At 31.2% G+C, this 27074-nt stretch overlaps 1 protein-coding gene and 1 long non-coding RNA gene across 2 annotated transcripts in view; both read left to right on the forward strand.

Annotated features, from left to right (window-relative positions):
- Positions 1-17609: 17609 nt before the first annotated feature.
- On the forward strand, positions 17610-24010 carry LOC127721540 (uncharacterized). Its single transcript, XR_007991298.1, has 3 exons — positions 17610-17722; positions 22631-22730; positions 23970-24010. It is a non-coding gene; the product is annotated as an uncharacterized LOC127721540 (long non-coding RNA).
- A 1261-nt stretch (positions 24011-25271) lies between these two features.
- The window catches only part of LOC127721538 (WAP four-disulfide core domain protein 3-like), a 59076-nt gene continuing 57273 nt past the window's right edge, over positions 25272-27074 (forward strand). Inside the window, exon 1 of the mRNA XM_052228300.1 lies at positions 25272-25377. Within this exon, the coding sequence (XP_052084260.1) occupies positions 25326-25377 (52 nt within the window). The 5' untranslated portion in view covers positions 25272-25325. The remainder of the gene's footprint in view (positions 25378-27074) is intronic.

Genomic DNA, 27074 nt, shown 5'->3' on the forward strand with positions numbered 1-27074 from the left:
AAAAGCTCACTCTGATTATAGCCAGGATATAATTCAGGAGTTGTTTTGGTATACATATTTTTGAAGCATTAGAAATTCACGGAGGAGAATAAATTTCGAGATATTCATAGCTACGTTTCCTCATCGACTGCCTTCAGTGTAGAATACACGATCTGTTTTCTGTAAAAATATAATGATATCAAAGTTTACTACACCAAATACGCATTTTGACAATTAATGTTTCTTCAATGAAGCTGGTGTTCACCATACTTTAAAATTCAAATCATAATGGAAACATTGAAAAGCATCTATCACTAAACCAAGATCAAAAGTGTAAATAACCTGGACAAGGATTCGAAACAGAACTTTGTATACAAGATCAAAAGTGTAGAAAAGGATTCAAACCAGAGCTTTCTTTACTGAAGATACATTCCATAGTTTTAAAACTTAATTGCCTATCAAAACAAAAACAGTTATTACTCGTTCAATCTTATGATTTGTATACTGGAATGTTGCATTTAACTCATTTTAACTATAGGTACCTATTATTGTAGACATTTTACTCACAGTAAAACATTTAAGAAACAATCATTCTATTTTATTTTTGGAAACCTCCGATTCACCTTTTTCCGGGTCATTGATTATATTCCTAAAAAATTGAAAACAACACGTTTAATAATTTCATGCGTCCGAAGCGCTTTTCTGGATTTACCTTCATCAGGAACGCTCAAAGCAAAACATTTGAAATCCGAAGGATGTATAAGTACCGAAACAGTTGAAGAGCTATATGACAAAAATACCTAAAACAAATAGCCAAATCCATCTAAGGTCAACTTTGCCTGAGGGAGTTGAAACCTTAGTTTCTTTATAATTTCAAAATTTATAAACGGGCAATTTTAGAAAAGTTTGTTATAAATCATGTCAGTACCGAAGTACTGACTACTGAGCTGATGAGACCCTCGGGGACTGATAGTCCACCAGCAGAGGTATCGACCCACCTAAGTGTTTCTTTCCCTCAATAATTTGTTTAATTTTTCTTCAAACCAAGTTTTCAAATATTAAAATATAAAAACACCAGAAGTTTAATCTTACAGAGCTTTTCAAATTTAGAACTATTTCACATTTCCTGTGGCGTTTTATAACAGTAAGTAATGCAAAATATCTGTGTCATTTGGTTTTTTGTGAAGAGTTGTTTCATTTACAATCATACCACATCTTCTTTTTATATTTGCGGGTAATTTTTAAATCAGTTGACGAAATGACAAGATGTTTCAAATAATGCGTTTTGACCACGGAAATGACAATAATCGGAATTCGTGCTGCTCGGTCTTTAGTTTGTTACCTTGTTTACTGTATGCTTTGTTTGTTGTATACTGTTGTTTGTCATGTGGGCTTTTTTTCATTTTTTTTGGCAATGACGGTGACTTTTACTTATGTATGTTAGACTTATGAGTTTAAATGTCCTTTGGTATCTTTTACCTCTCTTTCATATATCTAAATTCGACAATGATTATATTTCAATCTGCTAAGATTACATTGATTCCAATATAAGTGCTGTCACTATGGTGGAGCTTGTATATCATACCATACACGAGGTCAGTTGTATATTGTCAAAGGATTCATTTGGTTACTGACAAATAGAAATAAAAAGATGTAGTATTTCCAATGAGACCATTTTACAACAAAAATGGAATGACGTAGAAGGTTATTTCCCTCTGACGTATTCAAGCTATTTTATCAAATTTTATTGTTGTTTCTATAAACCTTGGTCTTGTCCATCCTTGTCCCTAACAGACATGTTTTCCCTACAAACTTTCATATTCGGACATGTATTAGAATAAGATGTACTTACATATTCGATGTTTCATAAATTAGGTTAATTCTTAGAGTGAAGTGATAATTTATGTCATAATATATAATAAAGGGTATGTAAATTGCAGATTTATTCCTGTTTGCTATGAATTTCAGTTTATGTCCAAAATCAGTAAGGACACGTCATTGTTACATTTGGTTGATAAATTCAACAATAACTACCGTTATCTTTATAGTTTTTTCGTTAAATAATCCACAGTTCTCTATAAACATTGATATATCACTACACGAAAAGGCAGATTTACAACAATTTGGACAGTCATGTAAATGTTTGACAAATGTAACTACTTTTCTGCCAGATATATTTGCGGACCTAATAATGTATATGTAAATGTATTATTATTATATATGCCCTTGAATTTTTACTAGATAACATTTTTGTTCGCTTTGGAGATTCCGTATATCGTCAGGTTATCGGAATTCCAATGGGGACTATTTGTGCACCACTTATTGCGGACCTTTTTTTGTATTGCTATGAGTTACAATTTATGACAAAAATCAGCAAAGACCCATCGAAACAACATCTGATACACAAATTTAATAATACTTTTAGATATTTGGATGATATTTTGGCTCTCAATAATGACGACTTCAGTATGTATACTAAAGAAATTTATCCTGTTGAACTTACTTTAAATAAAGCTAATACTAACAATGACCACTGCCCTTTCCTCGATCTTGATATCTATATCATTAACGGAAAGCTTAATACTAAAATATATGATAAAAGAGATGATTTTTCATTTCCTATCGTTAATTATCCATTTTTAGATGGTGACGTTCCCTTGTCACCATCTTACGGTATTTATATATCTCAACTTGTTCGATTCGCTCGTGTATGTAACAATGTTTTAGATTTTAACGAGAGAAATTTATGTATTACTGAAAAATTATTACACCAGGATTTTCGATATCACAAACTAGTCAAAACATTTACTAAATTTTATAATCGGTATAAGGACATCATTCGTAAATATAGCTCAACATGCAGACTTCTTATACGTTCAGGTATTTCACATCCAATTTTTTATGGAAATATTCTTTATAAAGCACAAAAATGTCAGTATTCACCTCTGAAGCTAACAAAACCTTTAAATAGACTTATTAAGAAGGGATATAGTTACGATACTGTTGTCAGGTCATTAAAGATTGCATATTTTGGCGTTAATATTGATTCACTTATAGGGTCTTTGCATCGGCACTAAACACATTTATTTAAAAACCAGTTGTTGGCATGACACGGGTTATGTTCTTCTCATATATGTTATGATTGTATGATACTAAACCCCTAAAGGGAAGGATTTTGCCTGATATTCATATGATGAAGACATAATCTTTCAATCAGTTTAATTGAAGTCTGGAGCTGGCATGTCAGTTAACTGCTAGTAGTCTGTTGTTATTTATGTATTATTGTCATTTTGTTTATTTTCTTTGGTTACATCTTCTGACATCAGACTCGGACTTCTCTTGAACTGAATTTTAATGTGCGTATTGTTATGCGTTTACTTTTCTACATTGGCTAGAGGTATAGGGGGAGGGTTGAGATCTCATAAACATGTTTAACCCCGCCGCATTTTTGCGCCTGTCCCAAGTCAGGAGCCTCTAGCCTTTGTCAGTCTTGTACTATTTTTAATTTTAGTTTCTTGTGTACAATTTGGAATTTAGTATGGCGTTCATTATCACTGAACTAGTAGATATATTTGTTTAGGGGCCAGCTGAAGGACGCCTCCGGGTGCGGGAATTTCTCGCTGCATTGAAGACCTGTTGGTGACCTTCTGCTGTTGTCTGTTCTATGGTCGGGTTGTTGTCTCTTTGACACATTCCCCATTTCCATTCTCAATTTTATTCCTTTGGCATTATTAAGGACATCCTCAAAGATATGCTAAAGATAATTATTTTATTTTCATAGCTTTATTCATATTCCAAAGATATGTAAAGATAGGCCTTAGATTTACATGCACTTTTCAGGATAGGAGATATATGCAAAGTTTAAAATTTGCATAACTGTTTTACAGAGGTGTGGGCAGTTTTGAGAGACCGCGGTTTATAAAACATTTACAACCAATGTAAATGCTGTCAAATGTTTGTGTTATATTTGTAAACGTTTGTCGATATCGTTTATGTATGTAAAGAAGTGTATTTTATTTACTAATACTTTCCATTATTATAAATATTTTGGTAAATATCGATATTTGCAACATATCTTTACAGACGTATGCAAAGTTTTGAGAGACCGCGGTTTATAAAACATTTACAACCAATGTAAATGCTGTCAAATGTTTGTGTTATATTTACAAACGTTTGTCGATATCGTTCATGTTTGTAAAGAAATGTATTATATTTACTAATACTTTCCAGTATTATAGTTATTTTGCTAAATATTGATATTTGCAACATATCTTTACACAGGTATGCAAAGTTTTAAGAGACCGCGGTTTATAAAACATTTACAACCTAAGTAAATGCTGACAAATATTTGCTTATTTTTGCAAACATTTGTCGGATGTATTCATGTACGCAAAGAAATGCATTTTATACACTTCATAGTTATCATATTAAACATTGATACTGTTAAGTTGTCTTTACAGAGGTATAGCTTTGCGAGACTGCAGTTTATATCTCGCATGCACAACAAACGTAAATGAGGGCCGTGATTAGAGCTAAAAGAAGAAAAAAAAAGAAAATAATTTACTCCCAAAAAATTAGATAAAAAGGGTCTAATATATACATAATAGAAAATAATCTTAACAATGGACATCAAATATAAAAAAAATAGAGAAATATTACCTATATTATCATAGAATACAGATATAAAAGACCCAATCCAGACCATAGTAAATGCTGTAAGATGTGTCGATTATTTCGCATTTACGGAAAAAAATAAATCCATATATTGTATAGTAATTTTTGCAGCAAAGTTCACGTATTGATGGTTTCAGAGAAGCACACCGAGCGAATATTTGAATTGAAGTAGATATTGTTCTTCCCGATTCAAAACAGAACTGATTGAAGATATAAATAATGATCTTAAAAAATGGGAGGGTGCTTTTTAAATGTCGGACCGATGATATTTTTTTTCTATTTGACTAAATAAGAAAATCTCAAAAGCTTTACTCCAGAACCATGGAAAGTATTTAAAACAGTAATGGGGATTTTTTTTAAGATCTTGCTTGCAAAACACAAATGCTTTAAAATGTTCATAACTTTCTTTAAAACAGAGTTTACAATTCGATATGCTTGTATCAGAACGGAAACTTTAAATGAGACGATGAATTGTAACAGTAAACTGATATTTTTTTTACATCTTATAGACACAAAATAAATGGGCTGATGGATTGATTTGTGTAAACGTCCAGTTGCAAATACTACATGAATCTCAGGTGTAGGAAGAAATGCACTATTATAATAACACTGTACTAAATTGTAAGCAGCTTTACCTTTTGTACTTCAAAATATGAAAACAACGATGTCATTCAGGAATGAAATCTAAACTAGAATAAATAATATCAAATCGATAAACACGGTACGTTTTCTCAACCCAAGCTAAAGTCTATCAATCTTGGTGTGGACTTGGAAAAAAGTTAGTTTAGCTTCTGCTTATTTGTGGTCTTTTTTCATTTTAAACAAGAGAATACAAATTAATTATTTCAATATAACTTGAGCCAAGGCGTGTGTTTTGCATGATCCTATAATTTGAAAATACACGAGTATGCACATACATGTACATGTATTTTATCAGAATGTTTATGTTTACAATTGAAAATGTCTAATAATACAATAAAGAAGGAGCATGAATCAACTATTCCTTAATAGGTGGTAAATGTGTCACTTGTATGTAAATGAAGGGATTTTCTTGACTGTGAAAAGGTTCATCATTTAGCACTACAGGGTACCTTATAAGGAAAACCGTATGTGTTAATTACCAAAATTGATCTAATAACGCTAATTGTGTATAATAAAATCCAGATGTTGTAAAGATTTTGATAATATACAAATATACCAATTACGCAAGCCAAGAATATGCCAGATAAAGACATCGGTATCATTCTGTAATTAAACATGCAGTTTGTATTCGTGAAAACGTGATAATACTTTGAAAAACGCAAATAATTTAAAAGTTTACATGCTAGAAAATTAAAGAAGAAATAAGAACAGTTACTGTAACATTGTATCTAAAAAAAATATGTTTAAATTATATACAGTAAAACTGTTTTTAAACAATTATCTTTTGTATATAAAAAGCATTCTCGTTTCCCCGCTTCTCATAGCAAATATAATAGATTCGATGCAAAGCAAGTTATTTAATTTTTGAATCAGGTATAATCTCTGTATTTCGTGTTTTAACAAGAATAAAAAATGACCAACATTAATGAAAAAAAACTACATCAATTTCAATAATCTTCCTGCTCCTGTATCAGTTTTATTCTAATGATATATGCAAGTATTTGATCAATTCAAAATTTTAATAAAAAATATTGGTGCCCTTTGGTTTCCCGATCTTGACTTTATCCTATTTAAAGGTATAATGATATAAAACAAAATTCCCAGTACATGCATTTGTTCCAATCGAAGGCTCAAAATTTTAAAAACATTTCTAATCAAGATTAGCATTTCATTTTAAATCAAAATAATGTTGTTGCTGAATGGTGTAAAGTTAATCGTCAATATCAAACTCTACCTTCATTTTGTCATCAGTGAAAACATATTAGAATTTGAAAACCTTTGGATGAAAGGTTCATAAGTCATCGCACGGAAACGACTGGAGCAGCCCGACCGCTCGTCCGCAGTATAACAGTATAACAATAAATCAATAACGGGACGGAAAATTCGGTAATAAATATAGCAAGTCATTAATAAATGTAAAATAAATCCGGTTTACTGTCAACATCTGACATCCTCATGTTTATGTCGTATACTTGTAAACTGGTGTTTGTCTTTGAGTCGCCTTTTGTTTTTACTCAATGCAATAAGCAGTGCGTCGGCACTGATTTTTGAAACTTGTCAGCAACAAGGCTGATATATAAAAAATCTGTCAAGAATTGTACACTTTAGAGAGCTAACCAGACCGGACGGAAGGACGGACGCCCGGTATTTCTATGTCCCCATCAACGAGTCGCGCGGGGGGCAAAAATCCAACGACATCTTAAAATCATTTTGAATTTAGATTAATATTAATTTACACTTTGGTCTTCGGGGATAGGTGTGTTTTTGGTGTTTTGAGTTAGATATGATGAACAGGCCTGGTACAGCTGGTAAAAAACGCACCTTTTCACAAAGTTGGGAGACAAAACGACTCACAGACGATTAGCAAAGGTGCCTTTTTGTGGGGGGCATATTGGTCACATAGGCGTCGGGAAAAGCCCGAGAGTATTCACAGTCTTATAAGGAGTTTTTCTAACAAGTATACAAGTGTTTATGCAAATTAAAAGGGTTGCTATTTCTTTATTTGCATAAATGGAAATGTGGGATATACACAACAACCGGCCAATTAACGACAATCAAAACCAAAGACATATAGATAACACGTGACTAATGCAGGATGGACAAGTATTTTTTTACTGCTTATCTGTTACAGTAGTTTTAGTAAAGATTCGTTGGTCTCTTGAATATGAAAGTTAATAAGTATATTTAGTATAGCAAGTATTAAATCTATCAAATTATAACATCACATGTTCACAACAATAATCAAATTTAAGCTATAACATTAACATAGTTCAGTCTCCTAGTACGTATTTGTTGGTCTTGAAAAAACTCAAACCATTATGACATAAGGAGATGTGATATGATTGCCAATTAAACAACTTTCCATCAAAGACCCAATGACGTACATGTTAGCTTGCTATATTTGAGATCTCCCAATTACCATCCCACTATGAACTGCTTATACAAAAAGATATTTTGTCACCAAATGATTTATAATAATTTATAAAATAGAACATCACTATATATGCTAATATAAATTGTGTTCCCTTGGCTAAATGGGATCATATTGTTTTACCAGTATCCTTTCGACAGTCCATCCCGCACTTGGTATACTAGTATAGGTTTATACGGCTGCTTTCGTAGGATTATGTACAGTTTTTAAGCTTAAACTTTTAAATGATGTATCTGGTGTTAGTACATACACTAAAGATTCGCATCTTGTCAATCTTTTACTTTTTTTTATGACAGGTTGCTAAATTTGGCATTTTGAAATATATTGCGCCGATTTATTTTTTACCTGTATTGAGGGTGCATATATATTCTCAGGAAAATTTTTTCTTTAATGATTTTTCACGAACGACAGAATGTTGAACTTGGTGTATTTGAGTGAAATTTTGCATACAGTTTGCAAGGTTTGTCTGACTAACTACGCACACAACCCACACGTTTACATCATACAGAGTATCCTATATTTAGATTGTGTATTGTATCAGGATGTTGATTTTCTTGACTGCTGCACCAAATGGGTTTTTCAGACACAACAATTCAAATTGCACTTTATCGTCCTGTAAATGCATCAAGTATTTGCCACTGGACTTTGAGCAACCATCAATCAATCCATTCAAATTGTACCTCAATATCACTGTTTACCAAATTACGTTATTCTGTAACGTCACACGTTTTTTGTGAAATTCTAAGCGTATCGGTCAACTTTGAAGCAATGTATATAAAAAAACAAGGATGATGACATATGTGTTTCTATATATGTATATATATAAAAAAAGAGGATGTGGTATGATTGCCAATGATACAACTCTCCACAAGAGACCAAATGACACTTAAATTTACATCTATAGGTCACTGTACTGCCTTCAACAATGAGCAAAGCCCATACCGCATAAGCAGCTATAAAAGGCCCGAAATTACATATGTAAAACAATTCAAACGAGAAAACTAATGACCTAATTTATGTACAAAATAAAGAGTGGACGTGGAAGAGTACTTATACATCCCAACAACCAAAAGACTTTAAGTACAGATCTTAGAGTACTCGCAGTTACTGACAGCTAGTTGAAAGCTAATAACAAATAATACAAAAATCATGCATCTTAGATGCATGGATTCAGTAAACAATCCTGGATATTATGTTAGTTTTTAGTCTGTATATATAAGAAGATGTGGTATGAGTGCCAATGAGACAACCTTTCTCCGTATAAAAGAACAAAACCATGTATTGAAAAATAAAAAAAAAGTTAAAACAAGGCATTTTCCCTATGTAAATTTGTCGTCAAAATTGACGTTTTCTAATCAAATTTACAAAAAACAAAAATGGTGACCCTCATTTTTTTTATTACATATTCCGATGTAACTCGATTCAAAGTACAAGTGTCCCAAAAATTTTAGAAATCGGGAGATATGCCATTCGGTATCGTGTTATCTTGATATATAAGTACACAGTTTTGGATTATGAAGAAAAATTGCCCACTTGCATGGAACACGAAACTGCATTGAAAATGAAAAAAATCTGGAGCAAAATCAAACATACAAAATCAGGTTAGAAAAAGACACCACTTTTAAAAAAGAAATGAAAAAATTAACATTAAGAGATGAAATCATAATAATTTAGTGCAAATAAAAAAGACGTAGATAACTAGAATGACATCTTCTATGAGGGTGTGTATGGAATTTACAGAATAGAGAAAAATGGGCTAAAAAATAAAGAATAGAAAAGAAAAGGATAGGCCAAAATTTTAAGAATAGAGAATAGTGGGCTTCTGGAATATAAAGAATAGAGAATGATGGGCAAAATTTGTATAGAATAGAGAAAAAATGGCGTAAATAATATTAAGAATTGAAGAACACCCACCTCCCTCCTAAATTAGTTTTGGCACAATCTTAGTGCTAAAGATTAATCTCATCTGCTAAGAGTGTATCTAGTAGCAGATTTAGAAGGATTGAAGTCTTTAAATTCATGTTGCGCTTGCAACCCTTAGAGTACTCTTTACTCTTCTCGGAACGCTCGGTTAATTTTTATTTGATCTACTTGGATCGTCTTTGAATTCTCAAAGCATATGATAGGTGTCAACATTCTTTTTTACTGAAAACTTTACAGAAAATTGTAAGAGTGGTCATGCAGGGGCACCCCAATCTTTATCTTAGTTAATGAAAATAGCAACTGCAGTCTTTTCCAGCGTATAACTGTTGTCATAACAAACTAGACTAGAACCTAAGTTCATCAAACTTAACAAGTAGATGCATCACATGAAGGCAGTATTTTACATACCCCCCCAAAAAAATAAATAAATACAAACACACAAAAATACAATAAGAAAAATTCACTGTTGTTAGTACCTGGAGATGACCTGCGACCATCAATGCTAGTTAATACGGGTGCAGTACTAGTCCATAACTTATGTGCATTGATTAGTAGACACAATCATGAAATGAGTGTGCGTCTCTTGCCAAAAGCAATTCACTTTAACATTTCTTTTTACATTTGATCCACCTGTGATTTTTTTATTTTTGAAGCATATTTTACAATGACTATTAATTTATGAACTATATTATAACCTCACATTTTGAATAGTCATTTGAATATATAGGCATTTGCATTGATAGATTCTTGCAGATTTGCAACTTGCATAATTAACTAATTACAAATTAATTAAATTATTAAGGTCACGTTTGGTACCCAAAGAACTAAAACTTCAATAGATAAACCTTTAAAATGAAGTTCAACCTGCATAGGTATTACAACATCGTGAACGGGGGAGTTGTATGTAAAATAAAAGATGTCGTATGATAGCCAATGGGACGAATACTTTTATCCGCCAGGGACCTAAGGAATTGATATTAACAGCTTCAACGACAAACATGATGCGAGTTAAAGATTGTAAAATCAGAAATGTGCCTAGATATATATATAGACACTGGGGCTTGTCACCTTTTTTGTTTTATTTTTTTATTGGAAAATATTCTTTAATATTTCAACATATTTAGAGTTTTAAACACTTATCAATGCGATTTAACAATAACGGTAGTTTATGTATGTTGCCCCTCTTTCCTTATTTTCCGTCTGTGCGGAAAGCAAGTACAATGATACATGTTTTAGACTCGGCTCTTAAAGGACAAATGATACATGTAATAGTAGTTATTTTAAGACTTTGCGTAAAATATGTATAAGAAAGAATTGCAAGATATTCCATTATTCAAACACGAATCATATACATTTCCGCTAAAACTATATGTCTAGACTTCGTCTTGTTGTACAGGGTACAATTGCCTTATATTTTTTATAGATAGGTTTTCCATGATACGAGCCCCTATCAACATTAGTGTAATATGTATTTGTCGTTTACAAATCTTCTTGAATTATGTTAAAACAAATTTACTTCGTCACATCAATTTTGTGACTTATATGACCTTCAATCTTGTTTCAATGTTATTTCAATTGAAAAGTGTGCCTCGTATATGGTAAATGCAATTATTGCAACAACAACAAAACAACCAAAAAAAAACCCAACTTATTTGATCATGATATAAAAAAAAAGAAGATTCCTGTCAAAGTACATATGAAAGCTGTAAAATTTTGGGATAAAATAGGCGGTAAATGGGATATCGAATGACTGATAGTTCGATAACTTATTTTAGTTTTGCGTATTTAAAAACAACACAATCAAATGACAACGGCAGCATTGTTTTAAGACAATTTATAAATCATAAAGAAATGATAATGATTTGTGCCTTATTATATTGATGAATATTGATACTAGCTGTGGTCTTCTATTGATCTTTTCGGACCAGATCTTTCTGTAAAAGGTGATAATTGTCACACTTAACTGCTGATAAACCCGGTTGATCGGAGGAAGGGCGACATCTCGTCGATAGAATAATATTATCTATCGATTTTGTTTGATTTCATTGTTAATTTGTGTGTCAATTATGACACGTGACTCATTGGTTCTTTGTTTGTAATTTTTAACTTTCTTTCTCACACACAAGAAAGTTTTTGCAGAGGACGCTTTTTGAAGCACACGGAGTTCAACATCTCGTGACTGGACTTAACGGATAAGGAAAACAAATATTACAAATATTCGTCAATAGATTTAACGTTTATATATGTGTGCAAACTAGCCGATTCTTAAAAAAAAAATTCTTTCAAGATGTGTTTTGTGTCAAATATTATGTGGCAACTAATCTACCAATGAAGGAATATTTCTAGACTATTTCAGAAACTTGGACTTTTTATAAAAACTTGATAAATCGCTCGATAACCTTCCGAATGCTACCGATTTTAAATTTGATACTGAGGCCGCATATCTAGTATTGTTTAGGCTTAATTTGCATATGTGTATTATTTCTACCAGTAACCAGAGACATATATATATATATATAATGTATATGTCTCTGCAGTAACATATAATACATATTGTAGTATATGTCTCTTTTAAAAAAAATTAAATTCTATGTTTTATAAACAAAGTGAATTATGACTCGTGCATTTCCAGAAGTTTCAAAGAGATACTCAAAGGAAACGATCGTTTTATGCTATGCGAATGAACCATCATAACTTCCCGAGAATAGAAGATTTTGATGGATAAAGAAATTCACGCAGTACATCAAACAGAGAAGAGATCAAGAATCGATTTTGTAGACCCGGTTTTTTTTTATTAAAACGAAATTATTAAAATACATGTATAATAAATGGTATTACCAATATGCCAAAACCAATCCCAAAGCAAATTACATATGCCCAATATATTTACACATACATTTCTAGCTGTCTGAAATATCTTTCTTTATCATTTCTTTGCATATGTATTCAAAGTTACATATGCCCAATATATTTACACATGTCATTGATATTATCGTTTGACCACATTTCTTAATTAAACAAATTGTCTGCAAATCTATGTATTTACCATACATTAAGGCATATGTTCAAAGGCTTTTGATATGTTCTGATTTGACATACATTTCAGCCGACTATAAAGACTTACAAATATATTCCTTTACAATACATTTGACAGGTCTCTGCATATTAAAGGAAATGATGCTTTACACCCCTCTATAAAGTTCTCGTTTTGAATTGGTTTACATACCAGGCAAATGTAGATGCACCTTACACTTTATAACCCCTATAAAATTATTTGAATGATGATGCTTTGCTACCTAGACAAAGAAACACATTTGCGGATAAATTTACATCATAGAAAAATACATGACAAAGATTTCCATTTGCAGAGGTATACAAATACATAAGTTTGCGAAAGTTTTGAGATGGTCATAAATATATGCAAATTCTAAACTTTAAAATGGTTTGATTAGGTGTTAATATATTTTATAAACCGCAGTCTCTCATAACAGCCCATAGGAGGGTATAGCACAAGAAATGTTGATATTTACTACATGTAAAGACAAGATAAACTAAATGCAGCGGTTTGTTAATATATGTAAATGTCGGTCTCTGAATACATTTACATAACATTTGCATACCTCTTCAAATCCGGGATTTCGTGTAGTGTATTCTACCGAAATTTACCCATAGGAACTTACTCTTTTTATGCCCTTTTTTACCAAATTTTATGATAAATAAACGCAAAGTTTGGCCATGGATACACACAAACAAAAAAGAATTACATTCACCATGTATATTTTTCGAAAACAAATCTATTGAAGACACTGATACCATACATATGCAAATATATGACACAAACAGTTGACTCAATGTATCAGAAAGCAAGGAATAGAAGGTGATTAAATATTCTGTGTTTCAATTTTACTTGTATTTTCTTACTTTGAGAGCTACATACATCATTTAACACTCATGGGTTACCAGAACACGGAACGAATATCAGATTTACTAAATAAAGTATATCGAATCAATGAAACTCTTAATGTCACTGCGTAATGTAACACATTTCTCGTATATTTACTAATTGTAAATTGGGCGTTACTTACACAGAATATTCACGTAAAGTACATGTATATATAAAGCAATTTATCAATGTTCATTGAAAATAACACAAATAATTCGCTGGCTATAAAACCATATTTAATTCATCACTTTCTGCATAAGGAAATGCCTGTACTTAGTCACTTAGATTTTCCTTTCGCTTGATGTGTTTGAGCTTTAATTTTAATATTTGATAAGTAACTTACAGTAAACATGCTTACAGTAAACTTTCAGTAAAATTTGATTATTGCCTTGTGGTGGTTAGCTATATATATGGTGTACTAATTTTTGCATCTTTTGTTTGGGGTATACCATCTTTTCCGCAAGTTTATTGTTTTCTGTTTGGTATTAAATTAATAGATCAGATCCATTTTGTTACATCTGGTGATCCGTTTATTTGGCAATCGCCAATGGCAGTCAGCAGGGTTTAAGAACATCCGTTGTACACCATATCCGGATTTCGACAATTAATGTCTCTTCAGTGATGTAAGGAATCGAAACGGTATTGGAAGGCCATATAATTTACCTCAATTTAGGATAGACTCTTGAATTTTGAAGAGTCGAAATAGGATGAACGGATCATATAAACCCGAAGGCAAATATAATACAAGCCCAAACGAAAAAATATAAACAAGTCTAAATTGAAAACAACGTTCAAACCTATGATTGAGTTGGATAAAAACCGCAATTTTTATACGTGTGCATGCAAAACAAATTTCTTGTTAGAGGGGTCTAAAAACAGCACAAACAACATTTTCCAAAAGACCAAAAAAGTGAAAAAGTATATTTAAACAAAACGCATTTGACTAACAGGTCGAACAACAAATGTTCCTAAACCCTGCTGACTGCCATTAGCGATTGCCAAATAAACGGATCACCGATGTAATAAATGGATCTTAATTATAAATTTAAAATATATATATATATACAATTTTATTAAACTTATTCAATCGCCAATAAATACACACTTTTGCATTACTAAAGACATTAAATCTAAAGCAATTTCCAATTATTTTATTTTAAGTTTACAGAAGATGCCATGATATTCACATTTAAGAGTTCTTACATTTGACCTACACGCAGATGTACTCATAATATATGTACAATGTATAATCTTTAGTTCAATTTACCAAACGTTCAAATTTTCAATTCTTTGAATCATCAATTGCCGAAAATTTCAGACATTTTTTCTGGATGCATTAATGTAAGTTCTTCATGAAAATGTGCTTGCATCCTTGCTCCAATGATTTGTTATGATTACTGTAAACTAACTATTTTTCGCGAGCAATTTATTTTCGCGAAAAATCGTCACGAACATGTAAAACTTCGATCTTTTATTATTCAACTGCATCTTGTAAATTTAAAAATCGCAAAAATTAAATTGTCGCGAAATCGGATATGAAGGACTTAGCACGAAATAAAGTATCCGCAAAAATAACTTGGTTTACAGTACTTGTAATAATATTTTTGAATAAATGCGTGATACTCATCCAATGTTAGGCACGGGATTTAAAATCTATGAATTATGCACAGTTAAACTAATGACCAATTTTAGCAAGTGATTACATTGATGACAATTTATGACAGTATACCTATACTCAATTCATTATATGTCACAAGAGAAACATGAATAATAGTACGTCAAAACTTAATCAAGTAAATAACTGGTTATTTAAAATGCATTATTAAAGTGTTATTACTGCACGTTCTCAAGGATACCGAAAGCTCAGTAGTCAATGCTTTGACTGACATGATTAATAACATATATAATTCTCCACTTAGAAGATAGGAAGTGACTACGAAACTAGCTTTTTTAAAAAATCAGTTGGTAAAGGCTGCTCAAAAATTCAAGTGTTATCTTATCATTGCTTATAATAGACTTATCGTTTTGAATTTTCTATGCAGTTCGATATTATGGTTAAATTACTTTTTTTAAGTTTTAACTATAATAGTTGTTCACGAAGGTAGATTCCGAAAAACGCCTTTGACGTAACAAAATGTATTAAGTTTTATATTTATCGATAAGCGCTATAAGTGTAAATTGAATAAAACAAATCGTAAACCCTGAGTTTCGCCTACCATTGCTGATGTCAGTGTAATATTAACTAAAAAAGTTATTATAAGTCAGAGTAAAATGCATAATTTCGAAAATAATAAAATGCCCTTTTGAAGGTGCTATTTTTTCCATTTCGAAACAATCAATGGATGTTTACAAATTCAACATGTCAAAATGGCATATAATCCCAGATTATTTGTAAATTTTAACTAAAACAAAATCCTTCTATCAGTTAAATACGGAAATTTGCTTCAGAAATATCTAAAAATCATGAAAAGGCATCAGAGTTTACCAAAGCTTCATAGAAATTTAAAGAATGTGAATCCGAGACTGTATCTACTTTTAACTGCAAAAAAAAAAAGAAAAAGGTTTTGCTTATATACAAAAAATTATGCTCTGGATAATGTCTTTTGAAAATACAAATCTTCATCCCTACTTTCTTAAAATTCAACGAAGGTTTGACAACGTTATTAATGACTGAAAACATTTACCCTGAGAATATACCTAGATGGTAACGACGAAAAAAGTGCAGTCAATTAATTACTTTGATACGAAAAAATATTTTCAATATTGTGCTCGGTATACTCTCTTTTGTCTTCAACAAACTCCTTCAAAATTTAATAAAATTCAATGAATTCGAAGATATTTCAAAGGTATTGATGTCTGAAAATGTTTTTCCACATACGTAACCTGAATGTTGATGACGACGGGAGCTATTTATAGCTATGATTCGCTTTCCCGACATAAATATTACAGGGTTGAATAAAATGACTTGGATGTAATAGGTCTAACAAAAAATGTACGAAAATGCAAAAAAAAAATCCCCTTAATAAAATAAATCATAAACATAATTATTTTTCAATATATGTTAAACGTTCTAATTAATGTGTGTTTAGATGTTTAAATAAGTACAATAAACTGATAAATATCATATGTACATGTAAAGCTAAGTTTATAGAAACATAAGTAAGTATATGTCACGGTAACATAATATCTATAATCATTTCATTTGACGAACGCAGTTTATCCTTGTTATTTACAGATAACTTGACAATTAAAACAAAAACATTTCCTCATTTAGTTTAATTGTCATACAGTTTTCGTCCACAATGTGCATGGCACGGTGTGTACATAGTATTAGATTACGTGTACATATGTTCTTGTTTACAATTATCAAAGGAACATGTTCAGTTACATTACCACTATTTACTATGCGTGCATAGGATAAAATGTGTACCTATGTGTCATTGTTTACATGTCCGTAATAATAATAGCACCATTTATCAGGTGTATGTTTCAATAAACAAATGATCGTCTGATCAAACACTATGTTTAAGTTTTGTCATAATTTCAATGATCACCCTTGTCTCTGTCATATGTGTACTTGCTTTGCAAATTTATTCCTTTAGCTTGTATTTTTCGTGGATGCATGTATTGACGTACACCCGACATCTTCTTTAATCCTTAAGTATTAGTTGATTTGTTTGAATTACTTGAAAACCTCTTCATGAGAAATACTAAATGTACTTTGTCTGTTGTCCGTTGTTTTGTATGATTTTATTCGTCTAATAGTTTTTTCTATTTTCCCTCTGATTTTCTCGTCCGTTGTAAAAATCTATTTTTGATTGTTTTAACATTTAATTACGGAAAGTTAAACTGGAAAAGACTGATTGTTTTCTTGCAAGTAACATGCTGTAGCAGGTCATTAATCAGGTTAATATGATTTACTAAGACATGTGTTATGCATTCAAGTGTTTTGCGCCTTATGAAATAGTGACGAATTTTGTTATATAAATGATTTCACACTTGAAAAGTGTTTCTTTTAGCTAGTTATAAAATTCAGACGTTGTTTAAATATCATTCATTTACGATAACCAGGTTAGACAAAAATGTGGCCGGTTGTGATTTTTATATTTTGTGTAATTCATTATGCTCATGTAAGTTATATACGTACTAACATCAGTTTTTAAACGAAATGTTCTTCCTTTTATTACTGTACTAATTGACTAAATGTATCTATTCGTATCCTTACTTTGTTATAATATGAAATATCTTGTGTGTTCATTTACCCGTTCATAGAAGAAAACAGATGTACGTATGAATTTATAAATCATTCTTTAAACTAAGCTACAAATTAAAGAACGTATCAATTTACAATTATATATTGTTGTGGTTTTTTTAAACTTTCGTTTGTAGCATATACGGAGCATATAGATATCTTGGTTGTAGAATACAGGTTTTTGCTTCGCATTAAACATTGTTTTCCTTAACTAGTAAGCAATACATTTACTCCCCCTTCTCATTTACATTTTTTACTTGTTCAGTTATTAAATAAAACTAAAAATGAGAATGGAAATCGGGAATATGTCAAAGAGACAACAACCCGACCAAAGAGAGGATAACAGCCGAATGTATGTTACTTTCGATACAGTTTCAACAAATTCATCCATTTAAGTAAGGTTCTTCAAATATCTAACTTTTTTTTATTTTGTTGAAATGTATCCTTCGGGATGTTTCTTATGCACCACCGTAGTTTTAACCATAGTACTTTTATCCTGAATTCAGGAAAAATAGAATAATTTGTTTCTGTCAACTATCTATCCTTGGTATAACCTGGAAAACAACAGTCAACTTCCTTTTTACTTGGTACACACATATTTCAAAGAAAATAGTGGGTTGAATCTTTTCTATAGCTAACTAAACCTCCTATATGTATGACAGTTGTATCAAGTTCCGTTATATTGACAACATTGTGTGAGTAACACAAACAGACATACATTGTAATTGGTTAACGTGGCAATAATTGGGAATCAATAAAAAAAAGTTGTTCAAGCATACATCAAAGATAATAAACCATAACTAAATTAAAGAATCACAAAAAGAAATTTCTAAATCTAACAAGGATGCCAAAACAAAAATGTTGTGTAGTTGAGAGTAAATTTAAAATAGTACAGTAAAACATCATCTTCAGATGAAGAACACTTTGCCTAATATATATATATAAGAGGGCACACAAACTGAACGTAACACTTAAATAATTCCATTTGTCCGAAGAGTCTATCTTGACCAACGAGCATCAGGAACGCTAAAAGCCATAAGTGCTTCAATCCGGGAAGCAAAACGTTAGATACGATTTCGAATACAATTACTTTTGGAAGAAGGGATGGCAATACTAGTGCAAAATATTAAAACAAATACGTAAATATGTTCGCTCCTCTGTTTCAAAAAAAAAAATTGATATCAATGTATATTATATAAATAACAGAACTCAAAAAGTAGAGATAACATGAAAGGTTCCTATTTTATTCAGATAAAAGCAATGTAAAGTTTAACTGGAAATTCGAGAGTAGTGCAGCGTTAAAAGCATAACAGGAATTGTGAAAAAAATAGAATAGCAGAACATACCACAAAAATCATCAAACACCGACTCCTTTACAACATCAATCATAAAAAGAAAGACAAACTCATAGTTTCTAATATCATTTGGTCCCAAGTATATAATTGTCTCATTAGCAAACACACTACTTCTTATTTTTTTATATCAACAGCCACCAAAGTACAATGCATGGATATCATGGCTTGACTTAAAGAAGTAAATGAAAACGGCTGTATTTGCCGGAGGCCATTAAAAATTTATTATATTCAGACAATCGTTATAACAATTTCTTTTTAATGCATAAGTTGATCTACCACACGTGTTACCGCTGCCGTTTTAATTTTTATGATCATTTCCTTCTAAAAAATGTATCAATTGAATATTCAAGTTTTATTATCGAAAACAACAACAACAAAGGTACATTTCAGATTTTGATACTGATCCTAACGCACTTTTGTTAAAGGAAGGATTGATTGTATGCTATCTGATATACTTTACCAACGGTAACGATACTTTCTAATATGTTTGGGGTGACACAAGTGTGTATCATTTTGTTTGAAGATAAAACAAAAATATTGTAGCTATGAATAATTGGTACTTATTAAGATACCGACTAGAAAAATGAATTTCTATCAATAGGTCAAACATTTTACATATATTGTGTACGGTTGTTATATTTTATGTAACAAAGAAATTGAATCGATACAATTACAATTTGGTTTTGGAAGATTTATCGAAGATGTAGGCAATCTTTAAACAGCAGACAGGTTAACGTTGTCTTACTCATGGCTTTAGTGACATCTTATCATTGTAACAATCAAATTCTAAATATCCATTTTTTGTCATTTACCTTACAAATACATGTTATAATTGGTTTTTAATGTACATGACACATTTGCCAATAGAACAATGTAAAAATAAAAAGATGTGGTACGATTAGCAATGAGACAAATTTCCACAAGAGACCAAATGACATAAAAATTAACAATTATAGGTAACCGTGCGACCTTCAACAATGAGCAAAACCTATACCGCATAGTCAACTATAAAAGGCTTACAAATATAAAACAATTCAAGCAAGAACTTAACGACATGTTGTATGTACAAAATAATGAACGAAAAACAAATATGATATACAGCAACAGAAGATTAACCCTGAATTACAGTCTCCTGACTAGGGACACACACCTGTATACAACTAATTATTGTGTTGTATACACTAGTGGGAAGTTAGGGTCCTTTTCACGATCACTAGATAAACTGATCGACGATACCAGGCTTATAAATGTTTACGCTCTAATAAACGTGCGTTTCATCTACACAAGACTTATCATTGACGCAGTAATCAATAAAGTTAAAAGGCCAAATAAAGTACGAGTTATAGAACATTAAGGACAAAAAAATCCGAAAGTTTTTGACAATTAAAGCTATGCTCATCTATTTCTGGGTAGAAACTCCTCTAAGTATTCCGAACAATTCAAAGTTTTGTAAATGTTTCAACTGACAAGATGTAAGCCATTGCTCTATTGTTTCACATGACGAAAGCAGGATATATTAGCATGTACAGTTGTTTAATAACTATGTTCAAAAAACCGTTGTTATTCCTAGAGGCTGATGAAATTCAAAGGACAATCGTCTGTTGTTGCATGTCAATATTTCATTCAACGAGTTGTATTACTTTATATGCAATGTTGTGTTATGCAATGTTGGCCGGGCTGTTGTCTCTTTCACACAATTCCTATTTCCATTCTGAATTTTATTAGGAAAGTTTATATCATGGACAACATAGTGTGATATATATGATGGTGTGTTATTTAAACGTATGTTCTGTAAGTAGCGGAAATAGTGGGAGAAAATAAACCCATTTCAAATGCATGTCTCTTAACGTGTCTTTGGGAGTTGTAAAAAGGACAGTGGTGCAAGAAACAATTATGTCAAAAACTAAACAACACATAAACAGTTAGAATATCATATAATTATTATTATGATAGAACAGTTTTGGCTGAAGACGTTGGGGAAATAGAATGGCAAACATTTGCAGTTCATGTAGACTCGTAAGAAAATGGCATCCTGCAAAAAAAATTACACTTTAGAAATTACTTCTGTCTGACGTGCTTTTAAATATTGACTTTCCCCAGTGATGCGCAAACTAAAAAAGTAATTGGTCAAGTATGGATAGACACATAGAAAGGTTTAGAGTAAGATGACCATAGTTTCTTATTATGGTCGCTATTTTTGCATTTGTGCTAGAAAGTATCCTTATTTACGTAAAACAATTATGAAATAAATATAATGATTCGACTTCGTCTATTTTGTCTGGTTTCTCTTAATTGTTCCAGTATATGTAAAAGCACGTCAAGTGGTAAGATTTTAACAACTTTAGAAATCAATATTTATTTGATTGCACAAAGTTAAATTAATTGATATATATCGACAAAGGAGGGGCGCAATATACCAGAGGGACATTCAAACTCATAGATCGTTAATAAACTAACAACGCCAAAAAAAAGACAAACAGACAAATAATAGTACACAAGACAAAACAAAGAAAACTAAAGACAAAGCAACACGAACCTCGACAAAAACTGCAGGATCGATAACTTCATAAAAAGAGTTGACTTAAAGTGTGTGGTCGAATGATTTCACATCTATTTTGAATGAGTTGGTTTTATGATGAAAAAAAAAAATAGAAGTTTGAACTTCACAATTGTTTCAACCTTCCTGTTTTAAACATAGTTTAAACTGTATACGATTGGCTTCAAAAGAAAGCTGTAAAAACTAATAAAAACCTGATTCAATCCATAGTCTTCATATTAGACGGAAAGTGTCCGACTAACATATTGAAAATGAATTTTAACTAATTGATATATTGCAAACATCTTTTGAAATTGAAAATCCGAAAACCGACAAACAAATCTATGCTGAGAATTATACTTAGCTCTGAATAACTGCTGTGTTGTCTTTGCAGTGCAATTTTTCATATCTTTGAACTAAAAAAAAATATTGTTCTAATTTAATCAAATGTAAATTATGAAATAGTGATGTAGGATTATTCTCATGGGTCAAACAGTAACTATAATTGACACATTAAAAGTAACGGGAAAAAATTTGTCGAAAAAAATTACGTTGCAAACAAAGATTATTACAACCTAGACCGATAATATTGAACATCAATTAATAGTTATATATAAACTGCAATTATAATTTTTTTTTCACATTAAAAAAACATAAATAAACCTTTGGATCTCAACCTTTAGTTGTACGTCAGCACAATAGCATCTGATCCTTAAACGGGAAACTAATAAACTGAAGAAATTGTAATGGCACAGAAAATGACGCAGACTAAGATATCATATGACTGATAATTCTTTTTAAGTATGTTTTTAATACAGTAATCTTGTCTTTATTTATACAGTAAGCAACCAATCCACCATGTTTTAATACAGTAATCTTGTCTTTATTTATACAGTCATCAATCAATCCACCTTGTCCAACGATAAAACAGACAGGACAATGTCTCGGTTTACCCAAAACCGATAAATGTCAGACAGATAGTAACTGTGGACACCGTGAGATTATCAATACATTTTGAAATCAATAACATGTATTTGAAGCAAAGTAAAAACTATTAACCGTGAAAGCAACTCAACGATGTTATTACCAAGTGTCCCAATATTAAAGATTTAGAAAAATATATCACATAAAAAACATTGAAAAAGCTTATTCGAACGATTGGGGAAAAGGTTTCACGTTATGATCCGAATCAAATCATCTGAAACTATCTCGTAGAAGATGGGTATAAAAGACCTGTATAATAAATTGATTTGCCTAATTCAAATAATGAACTCACAATGCTGATATCAAAGTTTCGTATTTAGAGTTTAGTTGTTTATGTATGGACAGGGATAACACTTAAACAATATAACGTTGATAAATATTTACTAATAGTCATTATTAAGACTTTATTTTATATTCAGTCTTTTTCTCTTTGCTCACAATTCTGACAAATGTGATGGTGATATATTTATAGTGATACCTATTATACCTGTAATACAAATTTGTGTTCGACATGTTTACCCTATACACACAGGGAGTTTTATCTAAATGACCCAATGAGCCATTGATTATAACATAGAACACGGAGACGAGGTATGATTGCCAATTAAACAAATATCTGACAGTCCAAATAAAACTCTAATCAAATGCCAATGTTCATGTGGATTTTTTGTAACATTGCACTTACTCAATTATTTGTAAATTGAAAATAGACTTATGTGATGAGGACGACAGAAACTTAAAGTTATCAGTTCAACTTGTTGATATTGTGATGGCACATAAAGGGGTGAGGACTAAGAAATCATATAATTAATAATTCTATTTGAATTACATCTGTAATGCAGTAATCTTATCTTTACTTAACACAATTAGCAATCAATTCACTGCCGTCATTTCTTGCCATTGACAACTACGTATGAAATAGCCAATACGTAGTTGTCATTGGCAAGAATTGACGGCAAAAAGATTGAAACTGTTTTACATGTTTAATTGTGTTTAACCTAGAAGGTGAATGTGTAATTGTCAGAATGCTCACTCATATTTAACATCCAAATTAACTTCCATTAATTTTCAACATTGCTATATTGAATATAAATTCGATACGTTTTGAAAAAAAATGTTTGGTTAATCAGCAATCAGCTCCATCAAAATTCTTATGAATAAGGCTAAATACATTCAGTATTAGAACTAGAAATATGAGTTTCCATTTTCTTCGATTCTATTGTTTCTTGTTGGTTTTATTTTTTTTCTAGACCGGATGTGCTGCCCAAAAGAATGTGGTAAAGAATGTGTAAGTAATGTAATTTGAGGTAACAGAAAGAAAAAATTATTGTCTCATTCTCTTTAAATTTGTTCATAACATATCGAAGAATAATACAACATTCATGGAATAAATCGAAATCCATAATTGATCCCGCCCGTTTTCCCCGAATGTGACCTACCGAATTTGACTTATCACCGTATGCATACTAACATGAGCGACACGATCGGTGTTACACTCAAGTTTCGATATGTTAATGTTGATCCTTCCTAGTTTTCTGTATTGTGTTTTGCGTATAATTGTTTGTCTGTTTGTCTTCTTCAATTTAGCCTTGGCGTTGTTAGTTTATTTTCGACTTAGTTTTGGTGTACCTTTGGTATCTTTTGCTTCTATTTCAAAGACAAAGGAAAGAATGGCTTAAAAAGGCAACAAAACAATTCTGCGGGATAGACAGGGTTTAAATACTTAAACGATAAGTTTCCTTAAATAGAGGCAACATAGTTTTCCGATGTTCAAATAAATACTGGTAGACATGAAAGTGAAAAAAATGTTGGCGTTGTTTCCGATGTGTCTTACTGAAAGTAAACATGTCTCGTTTTAAAAGTGACGTGGGAGTCTTTGTAATGTTTAAAAACGAAGCCTATACTTAGGAACCAAATTATCTTTCTCATGTTTACGATACAGAACAAACTCGTGAAATCACTAAAACTTTTGCTGTTCTAGTTCTTTGTGGTACAGCGTGGACAATTTTTCAATATATATTATATACTTACTATTGCTGTAATGCTCCCTATCAGTCATTGTTCAAAACAATATCTCTAGGAGCATGTTGATTGGTATACTTTGTAATAGATATTTGTGACTAGATATCTAGCTAATTATAAAAAATACAAATACAAAAATATAGGGTATGTGTTTCTTTTGCTGTCTTAGAAACGTGAACATACCAATTGATATTCAGGAACACCGATTGTCTTCTTCCTTTTTCTTCCCATAATTGTCAACCAATTTGAATCAACTTTATCATATAATAAGGGACTCTTTTTATCAAATGGGACATCAATTGTTTGTTTTGTATTATTGATTGTAATTACTTGAAGGAAAACTCTAATAATGTTAACAAATATTGATCAATAAACAATTCTACAAAACAAAAGCGATTAAGTTTAGAGTTTAAGTGGAATTCCGAACATTGATGAGTTGACAAAGCGCTACTAAATTCCAACTGATAAGTACTGTTCAAAGTAATATATAGATATAGATATCCCTTTTTCAATTATAATTTCAGATATCAAAGCGCAAATATGGAATATGTCCCACTTTTACCGACAAACCAGCGAGTTATTGTATGATAGCACGCGATGTTTCTAATTGTGGAGGTAATGATGCAGACTGCTCAGGTATGTGCCTTGTTTTTTTTTACAAAACAGAAATGAAAATGCAAATGATGTATAATGAAGAAAAATAAACAGCGTGTTTACAATTTGTGAGGTAATAAAAGTAATTCAAATTTCAAATACATTAAAACAAATTCAGTGTTATTGCTAACAAGATAAGTTTTAGTTAGACTTATGATCTACAACCGACTGCGGCTTTTAAACGAGGACCATGATCAAGAAAATAGCAAAACAAAAAAAAAAAACCCTTACGATATATCTTACAAATTCTTCACTTTTAAAAAAGTGAAATGAACACTGCATTCGTTTTATAGTCACCTTCACAAATTAGTTGCCTGATACGATAGGATGTGTCAGTATCACTATTCATTAGCGATATGTTTTCGTGGTTTAAGATAAGATATCTATAAGATACCAGGAAAGTCTTTTGATGCGAAACTTTAGTGATAGTGTTTTATATCCATAGGTGACCTTTAGAATCAGGACCAATTTCCATGGCGGGGGGGGGGGGGGGGGGGGGGGGATGGGTGAAGCATAGCAGGAAATACTCCCATTCACGAGTTTATGCGAGGCTTTGTTTGTTACCTAGATTTGTGTTTTCCTTATCGACTTTTTTTAATTTGTAAATTGTTTAAATTCTGTTACCTAAGAGGTGTATATGCAGAATAAGTCATTATTATATTTTTAAAAAAATATATATAAAAATTGAAATGTGTATTATGTCTGCTTATTTTTCCTTGAATTGTGTACATGTTGCAAAGGGCAAAGGGCAAAGGACTTAAGAGCAACCACGGATCTAAACAAAATTAATTTTGCATATGGTTGATGAATGACAATCCAAAAATAGTGATGACCGGTTTAACTGGACCTTACTATAGAAATAGATGTATTTTTTTTTATTATATTTTAGTAAAAATAGAATATTTGAAAATTACTGAATGTTCAATACAATTTGCCGTTCAGTTTCAATACAATTGACGATGGTCGGTGGTTTTCTCCGGACAGTCCGGCTTCCTCCACCAATAAAAACTTGCCACCACGAAATAACCCAAATTGGCGCTTATAACACCAACAATAAATCAATTTAATACAATTGTAATTTTCCAACAGGTACTAAGAAATGCTGTCCAGATCGATGTGGATCTAGACAGTGTAAAGAACCCGCAACAGCAAGTAGCTTTAAACAAATTGGATTTAATAAGTTTTAGTTTTTATATTTAGGTTATATTTTCATGTCATTAAATAGCTGTTACATTTTTATAAGAGTTAAGAAGTATGGGTAACAAGGGCAAAATAAAGAGCGAAAAAAAAGAATAGCGAAAAAAATTAACAAAAATAGACAATAGTGGGGGTGTTGAACTATAATCGAAAGAATAGAGAATAATGTGGTAAAGAGGAATGGGGAAAATGAGATGAAAAATCCCTGCTATTTCACACAAAGTGTTGTGGATATTCAGCCCTTTTGAATGCCTTTGCAGATATCTGAATAGTTCATTCTCATCTTCGAAGTTAAGTGCCGACTTTCGTCATTATTTTCCGCAAAATAAATGTGACCACTGTGTTCAATAACTCATTATTTTATAACTTTCCAATTTGGTCAGATTCTTTTAATCATATGCATTTGTTTTTTAAATAAAGGCTTTTCATTGGATAATTTAACAGTGTTTCCTATTTATTATATTCTATGATGAATTAGAGTT

Source organism: Mytilus californianus, unplaced genomic scaffold, assembly GCF_021869535.1.
Source record: "Mytilus californianus isolate M0D057914Y unplaced genomic scaffold, xbMytCali1.0.p SCAF_12, whole genome shotgun sequence".
Classification (NCBI taxonomy): Eukaryota; Metazoa; Mollusca; class Bivalvia; order Mytilida; family Mytilidae; genus Mytilus; species Mytilus californianus.